This window comes from Anomaloglossus baeobatrachus, chromosome 7 (assembly GCF_048569485.1).
Source record: "Anomaloglossus baeobatrachus isolate aAnoBae1 chromosome 7, aAnoBae1.hap1, whole genome shotgun sequence".
In the NCBI taxonomy this organism is placed as follows: domain Eukaryota; kingdom Metazoa; phylum Chordata; class Amphibia; order Anura; family Aromobatidae; genus Anomaloglossus; species Anomaloglossus baeobatrachus.
Window position 1 is genome coordinate 68611065 of NC_134359.1, and position 19172 is coordinate 68630236.

General features: G+C 36.8%; 1 protein-coding gene across 5 annotated transcripts in view; it reads right to left on the bottom strand.

Moving 5' to 3' along the window:
- TTN (titin) overlaps positions 1-19172 on the bottom strand; it is a 312175-nt gene that overhangs the window by 62500 nt on the left and 230503 nt on the right. For all 5 annotated transcript variants that reach the window (XM_075317392.1, XM_075317390.1, XM_075317394.1 and 2 more), the window contains 40 exons: positions 19057-19172; positions 18659-18958; positions 18120-18419; positions 17811-17916; positions 17521-17717; positions 17130-17435; positions 16759-17037; positions 16375-16674; positions 15979-16281; positions 15470-15847; positions 15069-15371; positions 14660-14959; positions 13945-14241; positions 13554-13838; positions 13171-13464; positions 12782-13081; positions 12388-12696; positions 12116-12306; positions 11407-11836; positions 10570-10878; positions 10320-10468; positions 10033-10065; positions 9663-9792; positions 7724-8023; positions 7278-7595; positions 6844-7140; positions 6406-6705; positions 6007-6321; positions 5754-5902; positions 5423-5573; positions 4350-4631; positions 3937-4239; positions 3002-3304; positions 2632-2913; positions 2183-2482; positions 1801-2103; positions 1189-1497; positions 812-1093; positions 430-729; positions 44-337 (listed from right to left, as the gene is read on the bottom strand). In XM_075317392.1, coding sequence (XP_075173507.1) covers positions 44-337; positions 430-729; positions 812-1093; positions 1189-1497; positions 1801-2103; positions 2183-2482; positions 2632-2913; positions 3002-3304; positions 3937-4239; positions 4350-4631; positions 5423-5573; positions 5754-5902; positions 6007-6321; positions 6406-6705; positions 6844-7140; positions 7278-7595; positions 7724-8023; positions 9663-9792; positions 10033-10065; positions 10320-10468; positions 10570-10878; positions 11407-11836; positions 12116-12306; positions 12388-12696; positions 12782-13081; positions 13171-13464; positions 13554-13838; positions 13945-14241; positions 14660-14959; positions 15069-15371; positions 15470-15847; positions 15979-16281; positions 16375-16674; positions 16759-17037; positions 17130-17435; positions 17521-17717; positions 17811-17916; positions 18120-18419; positions 18659-18958; positions 19057-19172 — 10703 coding nt within the window. The remainder of the gene's footprint in view (positions 1-43; positions 338-429; positions 730-811; positions 1094-1188; positions 1498-1800; positions 2104-2182; positions 2483-2631; positions 2914-3001; positions 3305-3936; positions 4240-4349; positions 4632-5422; positions 5574-5753; positions 5903-6006; positions 6322-6405; positions 6706-6843; positions 7141-7277; positions 7596-7723; positions 8024-9662; positions 9793-10032; positions 10066-10319; positions 10469-10569; positions 10879-11406; positions 11837-12115; positions 12307-12387; positions 12697-12781; positions 13082-13170; positions 13465-13553; positions 13839-13944; positions 14242-14659; positions 14960-15068; positions 15372-15469; positions 15848-15978; positions 16282-16374; positions 16675-16758; positions 17038-17129; positions 17436-17520; positions 17718-17810; positions 17917-18119; positions 18420-18658; positions 18959-19056) is intronic.

Consider the following 19172-nt stretch of genomic DNA (forward strand, 5'->3'; position numbering starts at 1 on the left):
TGATGATTATGGTGGTAAAAATAGTTGTTATTATTAGTATTACCTATTTTTTCTTGGCATTCAATTGGTACTGTTACATCTGGGCGACTAAGTCCAGCAACGTTCTCAGCTCTTACACGGAATTTGTAAATCTTTCCATGCTTCAGGCCAGTAACAATGCATTCTGGTATGGAAACTGTCTTAAAGTTGGTCCAGTCTTCTGTACCATCTTCTTGGTAGTCTACTACGAAACCAGTGATTTCAGAACCACCATCACGGTCTGGATAGTTCCAAGCAAGGGAGACTTCGGTTTTGTCTACATCTACATGATGCAGGTTTTTTGGTGGTCCAGGTGGATCTGTGCATTAGATAAATATACAAATTACATTATGCTGGTGCCCATGCAAAACAAATAAACACTAAGCAAATTAGATTGCAAATTATACTTACAAATTGGATCAATAGCCTTTATTGGTTTAGAGGATTCAATATAAGGACCCCGTCCAAACTGGTTCTCTGCTGCAACACGGAACAAATATTGCGAGCCTTCCATAAGATGTTTGGCTATAATGCTGTGTTTTTTGGATGTAGTTGAAATAGGTACCCAACGAGGGTTGGCAACATCGCGCTTCTCAATCACATAGTTGCTAATTACTGCACCGCCATTGTCCTCAGGCTCTTTCCAGGTAAGATAGCATGAATCTTTTCTGATTTCACTGATTTGTAGATTCCTAGGTGGACCAGGTTTATCTAAATACAGAATATTATCCATTATTCTTTATTTTCTTTGTTAATTTACATAAACAGGAATAATAAAATGTATACATCTCACCAAGAACAATAACTTTAACTTCAACAGTCTTGCTGCCTGCTTCATTTTCTACTGTCAAAGAATACACTCCAGCATCTTCTTTGACAGAATTACGTATTTCGAGCTTGCTTCCAACAGGTGTAACCACAATATCTGCCTTCACAGGTACTTCTTTGTCTTCCTTTTTCCAGGTTACTTTGGGGAATGGCATTCCTTTGATTACAGCGCTTAGTGTTATAGTATTTCCAGCCTTGACCTGTTGTTCTCGTGCCATGTTTGCATCTAATATCAGCTCAGGTGCCTCTGTGGTAGATAAAAAAAATCAAGAAATATAATTTTGTCAAACCTGTTGACCTTAGGCAAGATTGGTACACCTTATTTTAGGGAAATAAACGCACCAAGTCTGTCTTTAGCTTGAACTGGGTCCCGGATATATGCAGGCTCAGATTCACCAGCAGAGTTCACTGCCATTATTCTAAACTTGTATGTATCACCTTCTGTAAGCGCAACCACTTTGTGTTTTGTATCAGGACAGCCATCAGGGGCATGATTGGATTTCTTCCATTCTTCTTCACCAACCTTTTGGTATTCTACAAGGTAGCCAATTATCTTTCCTCCACCATCATGTCTTGGTGGATGCCAAGACAAGTCAACAGAATTCTTGGTTTTGTCTACTGCTTCTGGGTTCACAGGTGGGCTTGGTTTCACTGAAAAAATACAGTATTTGGTCACTTCTCTTGAATCTCTTGAAGTTAAAATGCCATGAAGACTAAACATGTCTAAAGCATTAATTATCGCTCATACTATCTCTAAATTTAGACTTGCTGTACTAATACTTACAAAGAGTCTATCAGCATATTTTTCTTATCCTGATAAATTTTGAGTATAAAAAATATATATATATATATTCACTCATTTAGAATATGAAGGTACACATAGTCAAAAGACTACTAATGGAAAATTAATAAAGAAATGGTAGAGGAAATCAGTAAGTATACTTAGCCACTTACATATTGGATCGTTGGCAAAGACTGGTTTAGATGGTGGACTTGGGTCACCTATACCAACTTCATTTTCTGCAGATACTCTAAATTCATATTCACATCCCTCAAGCAAATCTGTTACTCTGTATTGAGTATCTGGATAAATTGGCTCTCTTGAGACTTTAGTCCACCTGTTGGACATGGTTTCTTTCTTTTCTACGATATAGGCAAATATGGGTTTTCCACCATCACGTGGTCTATTCCACAAAACCAATGCAGAATCTTTTGTCACTTCCTTAACGAGTGGTTGCTCAGGTGCCTCAGGAACTCCTAAAAATAAAAGAAATCTAGTTATATCATGTTCTTGGTAAAAATATATGCTCTTTGAAAATATAAAAAGGAGACTTACTGTAGCGATCTTTGGCCTTAATTTCATCAGATATAAGAGGATCGCTGATGCCATAGGTGTTTTCTGCACAGATTCGAATGCTGTATTCTCGTCCTTCAAGAAGTTTAGGAACTTTGCAGGTTGTTTTAGTAGTTGCTGATGTTACAGGCATCCAGAGGTCCCTGTTGCTGTCTTTCTTTTCAACAACATAGTTAGTTATTGCACTACCACCATCATCAAGAGGAGGTTTCCAGGAGATAACCATATGATCTCTGTGAACTTCATCAAATACCACAGGACCAACGGGTGGCTGTGGTCGATCTATATAAAATAAGCAATAAATTACATATAAGGAAATTTTATGTCTATTCAAGGTATATATATATATATATATATATATATATATATATATATATATATACAGTTTATCAAGCAATACCACATTTTGTTCCTCAAATGAATTTGCTTACCAACTACAATTACTTCACAACATCCCTTTCTTGTTCCAGTGCTATTTTCAACATGCACACAATATTTTCCTGAATCTTCTCTGACAGATTTATATAAACCCAGACACAAGGTATTTGCAGTAGTCTGGATCTTTGTACGGTCATCTTCCTTAACAGTTATATTATCTTTCAACCAAGTAATCTTTGGTTTAGGTTTCCCTGTGTACCGGCCATTCATAGCAAAAGCTTCTCCAACGCGTACGATTAATTTATCTCGGAAATCAAGCTCAATTGTTGGTGGTGCTGTAAAGAAATGTAAATGTTATATTCTAGTACAGATTACACAAACCAATGGTTATGGTCATGTAAAATAAATAGAAACATGCAATACCTAATTCATCTTTGCAAGTAATAGGTTTTGTGCAGAATGAAGGTTTGCCTTGTCCGACAATGTTGACAGCACTGACACGATATTCATAGGTGTCACCCTCTTTCAATCCTTCATGGCTATATGTCCTGTTAAGGAGTTTTTCTTTGGTGACTCTATAGAACTTGTCTTTTCCAATGAGTCGGCATTCCAAAACATACATTGTAATGTCAGATCCTCCATTAAACTTAGGTGGATGCCAGCTCAAACTTATTGAGTCTTTTGTGACTGCTGTTACTTGGAGTTCCTCAGGACGTTCAGGAACAGCTATATGGAAAAAGATGTGTCACATTAATCTCGATAACTAACTCATGATTTATATTGAGAGAGAAGGAAAAAAAAAAATATATATATATATATATATATATATATATATATACTGTGTGTGTATATATATATATATATATATATATACACATATAAAATTGTGACATCAACACTAGAGATGAGCGGACCCATGAAAGTTCTGGTTCTGCTGGTGCAGCTGAACTTTTTTAAAGTTCGGTTTTGGACCTGGACTTGACCTGAACTTCATTTATAGTGACTGATTGGCATTTCGGGTCATCGCCCACATGCAGCCAACCATAAACAGATCGCTTCCGGAGGAGGGTGGGTTTTTGTTTTTTTTCAAATTTGGGGGTGCACACTACATCTGATCATGCTGTTGTTACCTCAGCCGACCAAACACTGCAAGTGGCTAGCTCTGGGCCATGCACCATGCGTACCTGAGCACAGTGATGCTTGCGCAAATGGTTTGTATACGTAAAGCACCCAAACTCCGAATCCAAACTTTGTTTTTTTAAAAAAGTCTGAATTCATACTGAACACCAAACACAGAACGTCAGGTTTGCTCATCTCTAATCAACACTAAAAAAAAAATTAAATCTTTATTAACTTACATATTGGCTCTCTTATAAATATCTCCTTTTGGGTCTCTACGAATGGACCCATTCCAATAATATTTTCAGGTGCAATACGGAAGAAGTAAGCCGCTCCTTCAATGAGACCTTGAACTGTTGCATTTTGTCTTGTCACAGTATAAGTTACTGGAGACCAGCCTCTGCGATTAGCTTCACGTTTTTCAATTATATAATTAGTAATTGTTGAGCCTCCATCATCTTCAGGTGAGAACCAGGTCAGTTTACATGAGTCAATTGTTAGATTTTCTGTCTGGAATGGTTCACTTACTGGACCAGGGACATCTGCAGATAAGAGGAAATAATCTTATTATATGTAGTATTTGCAACACAAACTCTAGTGTTTTTTATTGTGTGTATAGTACAACTTTTAATATGAATAATGAATTGATTACCTAGGACGTCAACGATAATAGTCTTCCTTCTTTCACCTCCAGCATTTTTGGCAATCAGATTGTATATTCCTTGATGATTTCTCTGGCATTTTTTAATAACCAAAGATGAACTTATGGCTGTTGTTTCAATTGTGGCTTCAGGTGGTAATGATTTGTCATCTCTGTTCCAAGAAATTTCAGGCACTGGCTTGCCAGAAATGTAAGCTATAATTCGGATAACTCCACCAGCATGAACAACAATTCTCTCTTTGACACTGGCATCTAACTGAATATCAGGTAACACTAAGGGAATAAAAGAAAAATAAATTATATATTTTTGAAACTTTGCAATTTACTTCTTATTAATAATCATCACTGTTCTCAGGAAAGGAGGGGTTTTAAACTGCATTGTTTATGGCTTGTTGCCTAGCTTACCAACCATGATGCACTCTATCAGTAGTGGTAGGTTTCCTAGGCAAGGAGGGCAGCGCTTACCAATTCTATCCCGTAAAATTTAAAAGTATTGCACTGAAGTTGGCCAGACATCTGGATCAGATCAGTTTTAGTGCCAGTGCACTCCTCCAAATCTGACACTGCTTTCAGCATTGGGGAGTGAACAGTTTGAGTCAGCGGCATAACGATGCTACTGATCTGAACTGTCAATCAATTAAAAGCACACTGTTCCCCCTGCAAGCAGGAAGCCAGGAGGTGGAGAGTGGTGCACTCCTGATTGAGAACATGGGCGGCATGGTGGCTCAGTGGTTAGCACTGTCACTCTGCAGTGCTGGGGTCCTGGGTTCAAATCCCACCAAGGATAACATCTGCAAAAATTTTGTATATTCTGGCCATGTTTGCGTGGGTTTTCTCTGGTCACTCTGGTTTCCTTCCACACTCAAGACATACTATTAAGGAATTTAGATTGTGAGCCCTGGGTGGGGACAGTGATAATATTTTACGGAAAATGCTATGGAATATGAGTGCTGTAAAAGCAAAGCATAATAATAATTATAATAATAATAATAATACCATGGGGCAACCCATTAACTAAAAAATAGCACTGATTTCTAAAAACTCAAAGACTATAGCAAAAATACCTGTTCGATCTTTGGCTTCAATAACATCAGTGACTTCCCCGGGTTCTCCAACACCGGCAGCATTAACAGCCCTTACTCTAAACCTGTAGAAGCTGCCTTCTTTGAGTCCAGATACCACAAATTTGGTGCCTCTGACTTCCTTATCTTTGGCCTAGATAAAAAATACAGATGCTTTGAATTAGCCTGAATAAGCCATAATACCAATATAATTTTCTTATCTTTATTACATTAATTTCAGACAAAAAATAAATGAAATCCATTCTACATTTATTTATTATGATTAGTATTATAATTCCTGTTCCTATTATTAGTGTTACCGGCTTGTACAAACCTTTTCCCATTCCTCTTTTCCTTCCTCTTTGTATTCCACAAAGTATCCGGTGATTGGAGAACCTCCATCTTTAGATGGTGGCACCCATTCTAGATCAGCTGTGGACTTGGTCCAGTCTGTAACCTTTGGAATAGGAGGTCCAGGTGGTGCTATGGGTGATATATGTTATATGTTACTTATCTAATAAAGCACAATGTGTTTCTATAGCTATTTCTTATGGTTTAGTATATTTGTAATTAATTATCATACTCACAAATAGGATCTCTAGCAGTAATTGGATCAGATGGCAGACTTGCGGGCCCAATACCAGCTGCATTAATTGGAAATACCCTAAACTGGTAGTCAGAGCCTTCAATGAGCCCTGTAACTTGGTGAGAAACACCCAATGGCATAATTTTGATGGGATCACGGTTAACCCTCTTCCATCTCTTTCCAGTAGTTTCTTTCATTTCCAGCCAGTAGCCAGTCACTGGTGATCCACCATCATATTCTGGCTCTTCCCAGTTCACAGTCATAGAATCTCGTGTAACACTACTGACTGATGGTTTATCACACTGTCCAGGAACGGCTGCGGAAACACAAACCATATTAATATCTTGCCACAGACTCAATTCATTTGTTGTTTTAGATAATGTAAATGTACCAAACTTACAGTAAAGATTCCTTGCTGTTTCAGGTTCACTATCAAGTGGAAGACCTACACCATATTTATTCTGAGCCATAATACGGAAGACGTATTCATGACCTTCAATCAGTTTTGGTATGGTGTATATACATTCCTTAACATCTTTTGTTACAGGGGACCATAATTTCCTGTTAGCTTCTCTCTTTTCAATGACATAGTTTGTAATTTTGGAGCCTCCATCATCTTTTGGAGGCAACCAAGCCAAGGTCATATCTTCAGCTTTAATAGACTCAAATTTAATTGGTCCAACTGGTGGCCCGGGGCGTCCTATTTAAAATTAAAAATGAAAGATTGGTTAAAAAAAAATTACTTACATAATAAAAAAAATAATCATTGTTTTTTTTAAAAACAATGTATAATAGATTCTTTATGATAAGTGTACAATTTGAAAAAATATATAGTTACCTAGGACATTTAGTCGCATTTCCTTTGCATCAGTTCCCAAGTTGTTCTCTGCTGTCACAGTATATAAAGCAGTATCATTTCTACGTGACTGGTGGATCAGCAAAGTGCAGTCAGCTTCACCAACAACTTTGTTAACATGTTGATCATACTGAACTGGTGTTTTATCGTCAGGCTTGTTTGCAGGTGCTTTAAACCATTTCAAAGTTGGGAAAGGAACACCCTTGATCTTCGCAACAATACTGATATCTGTTCCCTCTTCTGCCTCCAAAAATTCTTTGAGCTCAATAGATGGTGGACCTTTAATATAAAATTCAATTAAAATTATTTATGTATATATATATATATATATATATATATATATATATATATATATAAAAAGCCAAACACAGATATAATAATTTAATGTAGTTTTCAAGTTCAAATAGTCTACTTACAAGTCTGGTCTTTCACCACAACAGGGCCTACAGTTGTAGATGGTTTGCTGTGTCCGGCCTCATTTACGGCTCTGACACGGAATTCATATTCAGCCCCTTCTTTTAGGTCTTCAACGGTGAATTTTGTTTCTTCTACATCTCGTTTATTACATTGCTTCCAGGTTTCTTTGCCTTCACCAGATGGATCCCACAATAGGCGCTCAATAATATAATGAGTCACCGGCGCACCTCCATCATTCTTTGGTGGTCTCCATGTTAATGCTACTGAATTCTTTGTCACCAGACCAACTTTTAGCCTTGTAGGTGGTTCAGGTGGATCTTTCGAGTAAGAAAATAAATATTACTACCACTATTAATACAAATAATACTAAAAATGTTAAAATATTTTGTTAAAAAGTATTATGGAACTTTATAGAAAAGTTTTATTGACACCGCTTTAGACTTACGTATTGGGTCTCTTGCTCTTGTCCTTTGAATGGTTGAAATTGGAGGTCCAGTTCCAAATCTGTTCTCTGCTGTAACTCTAAAGAAGTATTCCTGTCCATCAATGAGATCTGGCACAGTAAATGAAGTTCCTGCACAGTCTGTAGTCACTCTACTCCATGATTTTCCTTCAACTGTTTTCTTTTCAACAATGTAGTTCCTAATTCTATCTCCACCATCATTATCTGGGGCTTTCCATGTAAGTTTAGCAGTGGATCTTGTGACATCGCTAACTTTGAGGTCCTTTGGTGGCCCTGGAGCATCTGTAATATAAGAAAAATACAATATATATTTTTACATTTATTAACCTCTTAGTAACAGCCAACATGAATGTGTGGTGGCTGTCCGCCATCACTGTATGGCACAAGTTCAGCAGCTGAGCCTGCTTTGTATAACACAGGAGCCAGTCGAATACTTAATTGGTACTCAAGAGTAACTAATATGATTGTAAATAGCTCCAATTGCACCAATTTAACCTTTGAAATGCCACTGTAATTCATGGGAGCAAAATTTAAAAGTCCTTCAACATGGTGGCCATCAGTCTGGAGCCCGCCATCAACTTTGCTCATGACATGATCGTGGGAAACCAATGGGTTGCCAAGGTAGCCAGGTGGTAGGACTTTTTAGGAGACAAATAATTTATAACATACTTTAATACTGCAGTATTGCAGCATATTGCATTGATGATCAAGAGATTACAGGTTCGAGTCCCCTATAGGAACTAGTGAAAATTGTAAAAAAAAAAAAGTATATATTTATTTATGTATTTATTTATTTATTTAAATCCCCCTATTCCCCCAAACGTATAGATCAGATTTAAAACAATAAAATAAACTAACATATTTGGTATTGCTGTGTGTCTAAAATATTTATATCATACAGTGAATGCTGAAAAGAAAAGAAATCAAAATATCAAAATTGATGGGCAGGTTTTTGGGTCTACTTCCATTTCTCTAAAAATGTAATTAAAAGTTATCAAAACTATATTAATACAGTTATCACCTTTATCTAAATACAAGCCCTCATACAGGTCAGTTGATAGAAAGATAAGAAAAGCTATAGATTTCTGAAAATGGCCACACAAACCACATTTTATGAATTATTTTAACCACTAAAATATATATGCAAAAAAGTTGTTTTATGTTGCTTTAATTATATTGACCTGAAGAATCGTGTTGTCAGATCATTTTTTTTACTACACAGCAATTTAATTAAAAATATAACTTCAAAAATAATAACAGAATAGTTTTTTTTTCAGTATTTTACCACCCATTTTTTCAGTACATAATGGTAAAATGACTAGTGTAAAAACCACAATATATCTCACAAAAAATTAGCCTTCCTACAGCTATATCAGTGGAAAAATAAAAAGTTGTTATGTCTCTTGGACAAAGAGGAGGATAATGAGCAGGGATGATCGAATATCACAAATTTTCGGCAATATTCGGCTTCACGAATATCCGACGAATAGGTCGCCGCTATGCGAATATTCGATGCGCAATGTAAGTCTATGGGAAGCCCAAATAGTTGCTATTCGGCAACTATTCAGGTTTCCCATAGACTTACATTGTGCATCGAATATTTCCAAATGGTCAAATAGCGGCGACCTGTTCGGTGAATATGGGCGTTGCCGAATATTTGAGGTATTCGATCATTCCTAATAATGACATATTTAATTACACTTATATCTACAATCCTATTGATTGCTGTATGCATCAGTACACCTCTATACATTAAAAGTATTCCAACAAAAAACATTATTGATGCATACAGCAATCAATAGGAATGTAATATAAGTTTTATTAAATATGTCATGTGTTACTATTACAAGTTTATATGTTCTTATTCATTTAGTACAAATTCCTCTACTGCATTCATTTAAAAATATGTGGAAAGCCTTACCTAAAACGTTGACTCTAACATTGGCTGTCTTCTGTCCAGCTTTATTCTTTGCCGTGATGCTGTATTTTCCAGAGTGTCCTCTGTTGGCCACAGGAATGATGACAACTGAAGTGGTATCAGTTGCCTCAACCTAAATAAAATGTGGAAGATTTAATACATCGAACAGAACTCAGTTCTAGCATTTAATAGTTTTGAATATATTTCATTATAATTTACTTCAATTACATAAAATAGTATTTTATTTTACTTGTAATTTTAACCCATTACATTTAGTTGACATTTTACATGAGTATGACTAAGATCATAGAGTTAAAATGTTCTGGTTCATAATAATTCAGTAGTGCAATAGAAAGAAAAGTTATTTACACACCTGAGAATCCACTGGAATATTGTGTACTTGATCCTAAAATTATGAACAAAAACAACAACAATAAAACAATCAGGGCTCATAAAAATATATAAAGATATCAGTTTCAGAAGTTTTGCAAATTGTTTTTGCAAATATAAAATCAAAGACATCATTTAGAATGGGGCTCCCAGGAAAATCAGCTCATGGCTTTGCCAGGAGAAGCACAGCCGGCAAGGAAAGAAATGGTGGTATACTTCATCCTAGTCCTAATACCCTAATTACTCAGACAAAAATCTGCAATATCTTACCTTTATCTCTTTGTTAGCGGCTCCTTCAAACTCCCATGATGCTTTGGGAATAGGACGACCACTAATTACAGCAGAAATCCTGATTGCAGACCCAGCACGAACATTCAAAAAGTCTTGAGATTTCAAGTCAATTGAGATATCAGGCTCCTCTGCAAGAAATGAATACAGCAAGTTGTACAATTAATTTTAAAGACCAAGAAAAGTGAGATGCTATATTAATAATAATAATAATAATATAGTTCTGTTTTACCTTGTATTTCCTTTACTGGTATTTCCCCAGTTGAATGACTTGGCTCAGATTCACCAGCAGTATTAACTGCCTTAACTCTAAATCTGTATTTCTTAAGCTCTTGAAGATTTGGAACGACACACTCGCAAGTAGGGAACAGCTTGTCGGGTTCATTGACCTTCTTCCAGTCCGAACTGCCTTCATCCTGCATTTCAACAATGTAGCCCTTAATTGGACTGCCACCATCTTTGTCTGGTTTCTTCCAGGCAAGTGTAACACTTGACTTAGTTTTGTCCTTCACATCTGGGCATGATGGAGCACCGGGGACATCTGTTGAAATATAAAATTTGCACAAATTTATGTCTTTGAACTGCTTGTATTGATGTGCAGTTCCCAAATTGGAGATTAAAAAATATGTAGTAGGACCTAATGCTTTTTATGATCATGACATAATGGCGGGGAAAAAGGAAAAGAAGAGATGTGGTGGATCGAATGGCTGGCTGTGGGGGTGATGGGACAGGTAAGTGGGGAGGTGTTAAAGTAAGGAAGGAGTTAAATATTTTCAGACCTGTATGGGGTATACAATAAAAGGTCCACCCTTTAGGGATTGGGAAGATTGGAAGAAAGTTTGACTTCTAGTTTCCCAAGTGCTGATAGAATCCCTGTAACTTCTTAAGTAGCAAAAACGACTTTAACAGGAGGTGAGTGCTATTATTTTTTATCTGTTTGCCTGGCCACCATTTTGCTGAATTTGACAGTGTAAATTGCAAAAAAAAAAATCCTTGTTCTTGAGAATACAAATTTTTGTAAAATTTGAGGATCATTTGATTACATTAGAAAAAAATCTCTTATACTTACAAATTGGATCTACAGCCAATGCAGGGTCTGATGGTTCACTGGGAGGTCCAACTCCAGCTGCATTTACAGCCATAACCTTGAACTGGTATTCCACGCCTTCGATCAAGCGCAATACATTGAATTCCAGGCCTTTCACAGCAGGTTTGGTGACTGGAGCTCTGTTCACACGACCCCAGTATACACCACCAACCTCTCTCTTTTCAAGCCAATAGCCAGTTATTGGTGATCCACCATTGTCCAGTGGAGGCTCCCAGGAAACCAACATTGAGGATCTGGTGCAGTCAGAAACTTTGGGTTTTTTAGGAGCACCAGGAAGACCAAATGGATCCTTTATGACGGCCTTGTCTGACAAACAGTCATCACTAATGCCATATTTGTTAACTGCCCTAACTCTGAATTGGTATTCTCCATCAGTTATAAGATTCCACACCTAAAAAACAATAACAATGGTAAGTGTATTTAGTGAAATGGCTATAACCACCAGCATTCAATATCCTGTTTACGTAACATAGAAACTAGTAGAAGGTAATGTAAGATTTCGGTATAATGGGTATATATATATATTTATATATATATATATATATATATATATATATATATATATATATATTCAAGAGGCATTAATCATTGCCACACTGTATATGGCCTACATGAACATTATATTTTTTTCAGAAGGTGTTTTACATTCTAAAGGTAATAGAATAATTACCCCATATCTCCTGTCAACTACAATGCTGGACACTTCCTCCCATTCAGATTTCTTCTTGCTTGCATCTCGTTTGTCGATGATATAATTTGTAATCTCACTTCCACCATTGTCTACAGGTGCATCCCATATCAAGTAACAGGATTCAGTTTTGATCTCAGTAACTGCAAGATTTCTTGGAGGAGCAGGGCGATCTGTTTACAACATAATAGTTAGTCATTTATATGGGGGAAGCAGTGGAAAAATGTCTGTGGAGAACAAAACTAAGCACATACCGAATACTTCAACATTACAATTACGGTAAGCAGAACCAAGGCGGTTGGAAGCTGTGATTGTGTAGGTTCCTCTATCACCCCTCTGTGCAGCTGCCATGATGACTTCTGACTTAGCTTCACTCCTTGAAACCTCTTGTTTCTCAAACTTCAGTGTTGGTGTTGCTTTTTCAATTATGACCTCATTTTTGGACCATTCGATCTTTGGCAGAGGCAGACCAGTTATTTCAGCTGGGATGTTCACAGGCTCTCCTGCTTTAACTCTAATTGTATCACCTCTAACAGCCAAGCGAAGAGTGACAGTGGGTGCCACTGGAAAAGATACAAGAAATAAATTAGGACACTGACAAATGAATTATAAAATATAAAAGTAACAGAGTTTGTGTCTTTAAAATACCTTCATCATCCTGAATGACCACGTTTAGGGGCAAAGATGGTTCGCTTTCTCCTATTTCATTGACGGTTTTAGCACGGAATTCATACATGTGCAATTCTGCAAGGTTTTCTACTAAAAATGATGTGTCTGGGCAGAGTCTCTTATTGCATCTCTCAAACTCAGTGGCATCATGTCGTCTCTTTTCAATTATATAGCCAGTAACAGGGCTACCACCATCATTACGTGGAGGTTTCCAATCAAGTGTTACACTTGACTTAGTTCTCTCAGTATAGGTGAATCTTTCAGGTGAACCAGGAGGACCTACAAGAAAAAATTTAACAATGTCAGATTATTCATTCTAATGTGAAGAAAAAGAAACTTATTTAACATCATATGCATTTTTAATTTACCTTTAGGATCTACGGCAAGAATTGGCCCCAAATCAACAGGAGGACCACAGCCAAATTTATTCTTGCAAATGACGCGGAACATGTATTCTTGTCCCTCCAGGAGACCGTTTATATCACATTTAGATCTCTCAGTGTCAATTGGTTGTCTCCAAATATGAGCTTTGGCGTCCTTTCTTTCAATGATGAATCCTGTGATGTCACTTCCACCGTCATCAATAGGATCAGACCAGTTAAGAAGACACATCTTTCTATTAACAACAACTGGCTTCAGTTCAGTTACAGGTCCAGGAACATCTGAAAAATAAATCAATGTCAACATTATTTTATTTCATATTTCCAGAAAACTATTTAAAAAAACTAAGTAAGAAAGAATATTTTCCTACCAAAGATCTCAACTCGTGTTGCCGCATATTTGGTACCACTTTCATTACTGGCAGTGATAATATATCTTCCATGGTCCTTTCTCTCTGTATTGGCAATAGTAAGTACAGAAGAGGTTCCTTCATTAACTATTTCAGCCTTTTCTTTGTTAAGTTCACCATCTTCTATTGTCCATTCAATTTTAGGAGCAGGACGTCCAAGAACGGTGGCTGGGATCTTTAGAGCCTGTCCAGCCAAAATCTGAATGCCATCTCTTACTGAAAGGTCTAACTCAACGACTGGAGGTTCTATAAGTAAATAAAAAGAAAAGGCTTGCAATATACACTTTTGCGATTTAGAGCACATTTGTTGATCCTCCATGTGTATATAATATACAATAAAACAAAAATATACCTTGTGGTTCAAGAACTGTAATGGGTTCTGTTACACCGGGAGGACCTTCACCCGTTGCATTCACAGCACTCACGCGAACTTTGTAATCTGCGCCTTCTCTAATGCCTTTAACAGTGTATTTACGAGTTTTAACTGGCCTGTCTGTACAGCGAGACCATTCATTGCTGCCCATCAGCTGTTTATCCACAAAGTAGCCTGTAATTTCTCCACCACCATTGTATAGAGGAGGATCCCATTCCATTTCAATGGCTGATGAGCTTGTGTCAACAATTCTTGGAATTGGTGGTCCTGGAAGCACTAAAGAAGATAAAAGATGGTACGTCATGCTGGGTTTACACGACACGATTGTGACTTTTAAATGACTGCCTATCAGTTACATATAAGCTAAGCAGTGGTTGTTTAATGGCCTGTTTGCACTGGCTGACCACACTTCTACATTCACAGAACAGTGGTTTATACAATCTTTCTGTGTGGATAGAATATCCTGTTATTGGTAACACATCACCTATTTACACAGTTCAATGTACTGTCAATAACGAGAATTTTTGTGCAAGCTTAAAAATCATTGGATATGACGAATGAGTATTTTGCTCATTAATCAGGTGTTTGTTGGCTTATTTGAAAGAGCTAAGAATTGGGAATACTCATTACCCATCTAAATGGATCTGTTCTTAATGCACAAACAGTATTTTAGTTTTTATGGATTGTTACTTACATATTGGATCTTGAGCAGTCTTTGGATCAGAAGGAACACTGAACTTTCCAGCTCCTCCTGCATTTTCGGCACAAACTCTAAAAATGTATGTTAGGCCCTCTAAAAGGCCTTCAGCTTTCACTTCAAGGGCATTGATAAGGTTCCTGTTAACACGGGCCCAGTGAGTGCTGTTTATTTCACGTTTCTCAATCCAATATCCTAATATTGGGCTTCCATTGTCTTTGGGTTCCTTCCATGTGACTATCATACTGTTGGCTGTCACATCTTCAATTTCAGGCTTTTCTGGTGCCTCAGGTGGAGCTGTAAAATAATACAATTTACACATTATTTCATTGTTATTCTTTGATATAAAAACATATCATACATGTAAAATGTATTAAAACAGCTAAATTGAGCAATGAAAACTTACTAAATGGATCTTTGGCAAGCAGAGGCTGAGAAACACATGGTGGTCCTGGTCCAAATCTATTTTCAGCTGTAACACGGAAAATGTATTCTTTGTTCTCAATAAGTTTGGTGACTGGGTATTTGCAGTGCCTTAGTGTAGATGTTACAATAACCCATCCGATTTCAGCCTTTGAGTTATCTTTCTTTTCTAATACATAGTTCAAGATTTCACTGCCACCATCATCCAAGGGAGGTTCCCATTGGCATGTAACAGAGTTCTTCCTTACTTCGTCAAAAGTAAAGTTCACTGGTGGACCTGGTAAATCTGAAATGACCCAGAAAAAAATCCATAAATGTTCACACTCATTAATTATATGATTTGTCTTTATCATTACTAAGGAATCAATTATAATATTTCCTTACCCAATACATTTACTTCACATGAAGCTTTTGCAGTGCCATGGTCATTTTCAACCTTGATGGTAAATGTGCCGTAATCAGCTCGCAAGGAATCTCTGACGGACAGTTCAGATTCTCCTTGTCTACTGTTGTCAACAGTTAAACGCTCTGGCAAAGAAAGGTGGAATGGTACATCCACAACAGGTTCATCCTTTTTCCTTCGGGGAACAATTTTTTCCACTCTCTTCTTTATCTCCTCTGGTCTGATGACTTCATCATTTCTAAGCCAAGTAACAGTTGGATATGGTGACCCAGTGATATGTGCAGTTAGATCAATCTCCTCTCCTTGTCTCACATTAAGTCCAGATTGTAAACTGCCAGCAAGGAACACTTTTGGAGGATCTGATGAGAAGTATAAATAACCAAGTGTTAATAGAAATACTTCAGATACAAAAAGTGTTCTTTGTATAATAAGTTTAAATATATATATATATATATATATATATATATACATACAAATATAAGATGCTTACCCATTGGATCTACAGCTTTAATTCCTGGGGTGACGCGGGAAGGTTCACTAACTCCTGCAGCATTTTCTGCGCGTACACGATACTGATATTCTGTTCCATCTACCAGACCTTTAACAGTGTAGGTAAGTACGGGAACAAGAGAATCATTGCATCGTTCCCACTTTTCACCACCTTTGGGAATCTTTTCGATGACATATCCCATAATCTTGCATCCACCATCATATTGAGGTGGTTTCCATGTCAGTGTAATAGATTTTGAAGTAGGATTGTGGGTATCTAAATCTAAAGGTGGATCTGGTTTTTCTGTAGAAGAATATTAGAAGACAACAATCAAAACTTTGAACAGAACAAATCTATGTATGCACTGTCACAATCTGTATAATCTGTAGAACGTACGTTTTGCATCCTCTGCAATGATAGGGTTTCTGAGTTCAAGATATTCCCCACCGCCAATTTTATTTACAGCCTTGACTCTGAAATAGTATTCTCCATTGGGTATCAGATCTTTAATATTCCATGTTAGTTTATTTTCTCCTGACATCACCGGAGTGTAAGTTCTGCGTCCAGCTTCTCTGCGTTCCAGTACATAATGCAATATTGGGGTTCCACCATCAGATTCTGGTGGCTCCCAAGAAACTTTGCAAGTATTTTTGGTAACATCGGTAGCTTTTATGTCTTTACATTGTCCGGGCAAACCTTTAAAAGATAAAAATGTACAGTGGAAAATGTCTCTTTTTCTTATAACTATTTATCTGTTTCCACAAAATATGCAATATTTACCTATGACTTTAACATTAATAGATCCTGTAGTTGATCCAATTTTGTTTTCCAGTGTGACTGTATAGACTCCAGCATCTGCATGTACAACATTAGCGACATCTAGAGAGGCTAATGTGTGATCACTCTTGGATGATACCCTGTCTGCAATTTTAATTTCTTTGCCATCCTTATGCCAGCTAACAGTTGGTACTGGAACGGCTCTGAATGGCACAGGGATAGTTAGTTTTTCTCCTTCTACAACCACAATATCTTGGGTTTTTAGATCAATTGTTGGGTTACCTGTAAGGAAAAACAATATAGATATAATTGACTATGGCATTTTTTATTTAATTTTTGAACCTATTAATATAAAGTCTCAACAGTATACTTACAGTCAGGATCTTTAGCAAACACATTCTCTGAAATTTCAGATGGATCACTAGCACCAACGGCATTGACAGCCCTAACACGGAGGATATATTCTTTATCGGGAATAATGCCTTCTTCAGCTTTGTACTTCAGTTCTTTAACAGGTCGTGAGTTGATTCTCATCCACTTTTCAGTGCCTGCTGGGCATGCCTCAATGTGATAGCCAATAATTGGGCTACCACCATTTTTCTCTGGAGCCTTCCAAGCAATACCAATGTGGTTTCTGCTTGCATCAGTTACATGTAACTCAAGAGGAGGTGATGGAGGGCCTAAAAACAATTTGAATAATTTAAGATCATTTTTTTAAGTTCTAATGTAAAATATTACTTTTAAATATTTGGGTTTTTAACTTACTTGTTGGATCTTCAATTGCCAACATATCTGTAGGTTCGCTTGGGTGGCCAACGCCAGCTTCATTTTCAGCACGCACTTGGAACTGAACTTCTGTGCCTTCAATAACATCTGTTACCCTGAACTGACAGTCTGGCCCAGATGTCCTTCCAGCTTTGACCCATCGTGTTGCCATTTTCTCTTTCTTTTCAATAACATATCTGTTTAAAATAATATGGACGTGTTTAAATATAGTTTTATAAATGAACACAACATAACATATTCTATGAATTTCCGCTATTTGTGAAGCTTACCTCAGTATGGGCCTTCCACCATCATTTTTGGGTGCTTCCCATTTCAATTCAACATGTCTCTTGGTTATGTCAACCACTGTTAAAGCGTAAGGTGGTCCAGGTGTAGCTGAAAATACAATATGAGTGTTAAATAAACTGTTTGACATGAAGGTGGATATATATATATATATATATATATATATACATATACACATAGAATATATATATATATATATATATATATATATATATTCTAATAGTAGCCTATAAACATAAATATCGATAAATGTTTTATTTTACAAGATTCAGTTTTAATAACAGATAACTTACTAAATGTATCTTTAGCCAACACGGAGTCTTCCAGTTCACAATATTCACTCTGTCCTACTGCATTCTCAGCGGCTACTCGGAAGACATACAAGGATCCTTCCGAAAGTGGGGTCACGGAACATTTGATGTCCTTTATGGTGGTGTCTACTGTTTGCCAGCCTTTGCGTCTAACGTCTCTCTTTTCAACAATGTAGTTGGTGATTGGAGAGCCTCCATCTCTTTCTGGAACGGTCCATTTAAGATCTGCTACATTCTTGCTTATATTAATAACCTCAAGGAAGCGGGGTGGAGAAGGAGGATCTAATAATTTAAAGAAGAAATTACATAATTAGTACCGAGGTTACTTAAGTGCAATACATTATAATATAAATAGCTTGCTACGAGCATAACTAAGAGCTAAACTTGACTTTTACGAAGCTTAGTTTATTACAATGAAAACATTTGTGTACATCTCTATATATAATTGTCATTATATTGTAAAAATGCAAAGGTTATAAAGAATTATATATTATTTTTGACCAGAAGTGGACACAACTTACTAAGTCTCTCTTTGCAGAGTACTGGGTCACTTGGTTCACTAGGCTCACTTTCTCCGGCCTTGTTTACCGCCCTTACTCTAAATGAGTACTCCTGTTTTTCCATGAGGCCTTTCAAAAAGTGTTCGGTAGATGGAATACCATCGGCCACTCTAACCCATTCATCAGTTCCAGTCTTCAAGAGCTCAATAACATAGGACTCTATCTTGGCACCACCATCATGCTCTGGTTTCAACCAGTTCAAGAAAGCAGATGTTTTAGCAACATCTTTGACGGTTGGTTTGCCAGGAGCCCATGGTGGATCTAAATGAAAAGAAAAATAATTAAAGTTTATAATAATGTCTTTTTCACTAAAAAGACAATGCAACTGGCTTCATCTTCTATGTAAAAATGAAACATACCAATTGGATCTTTTATTAAGATAGGATCAGTCTCTCTACTTGGTTTTCCAGGACCAGCAATATTTTCTGCCAAAACTCGGAACTGATACTTCTTTTTGTTTGTAAGGCCTTTAACT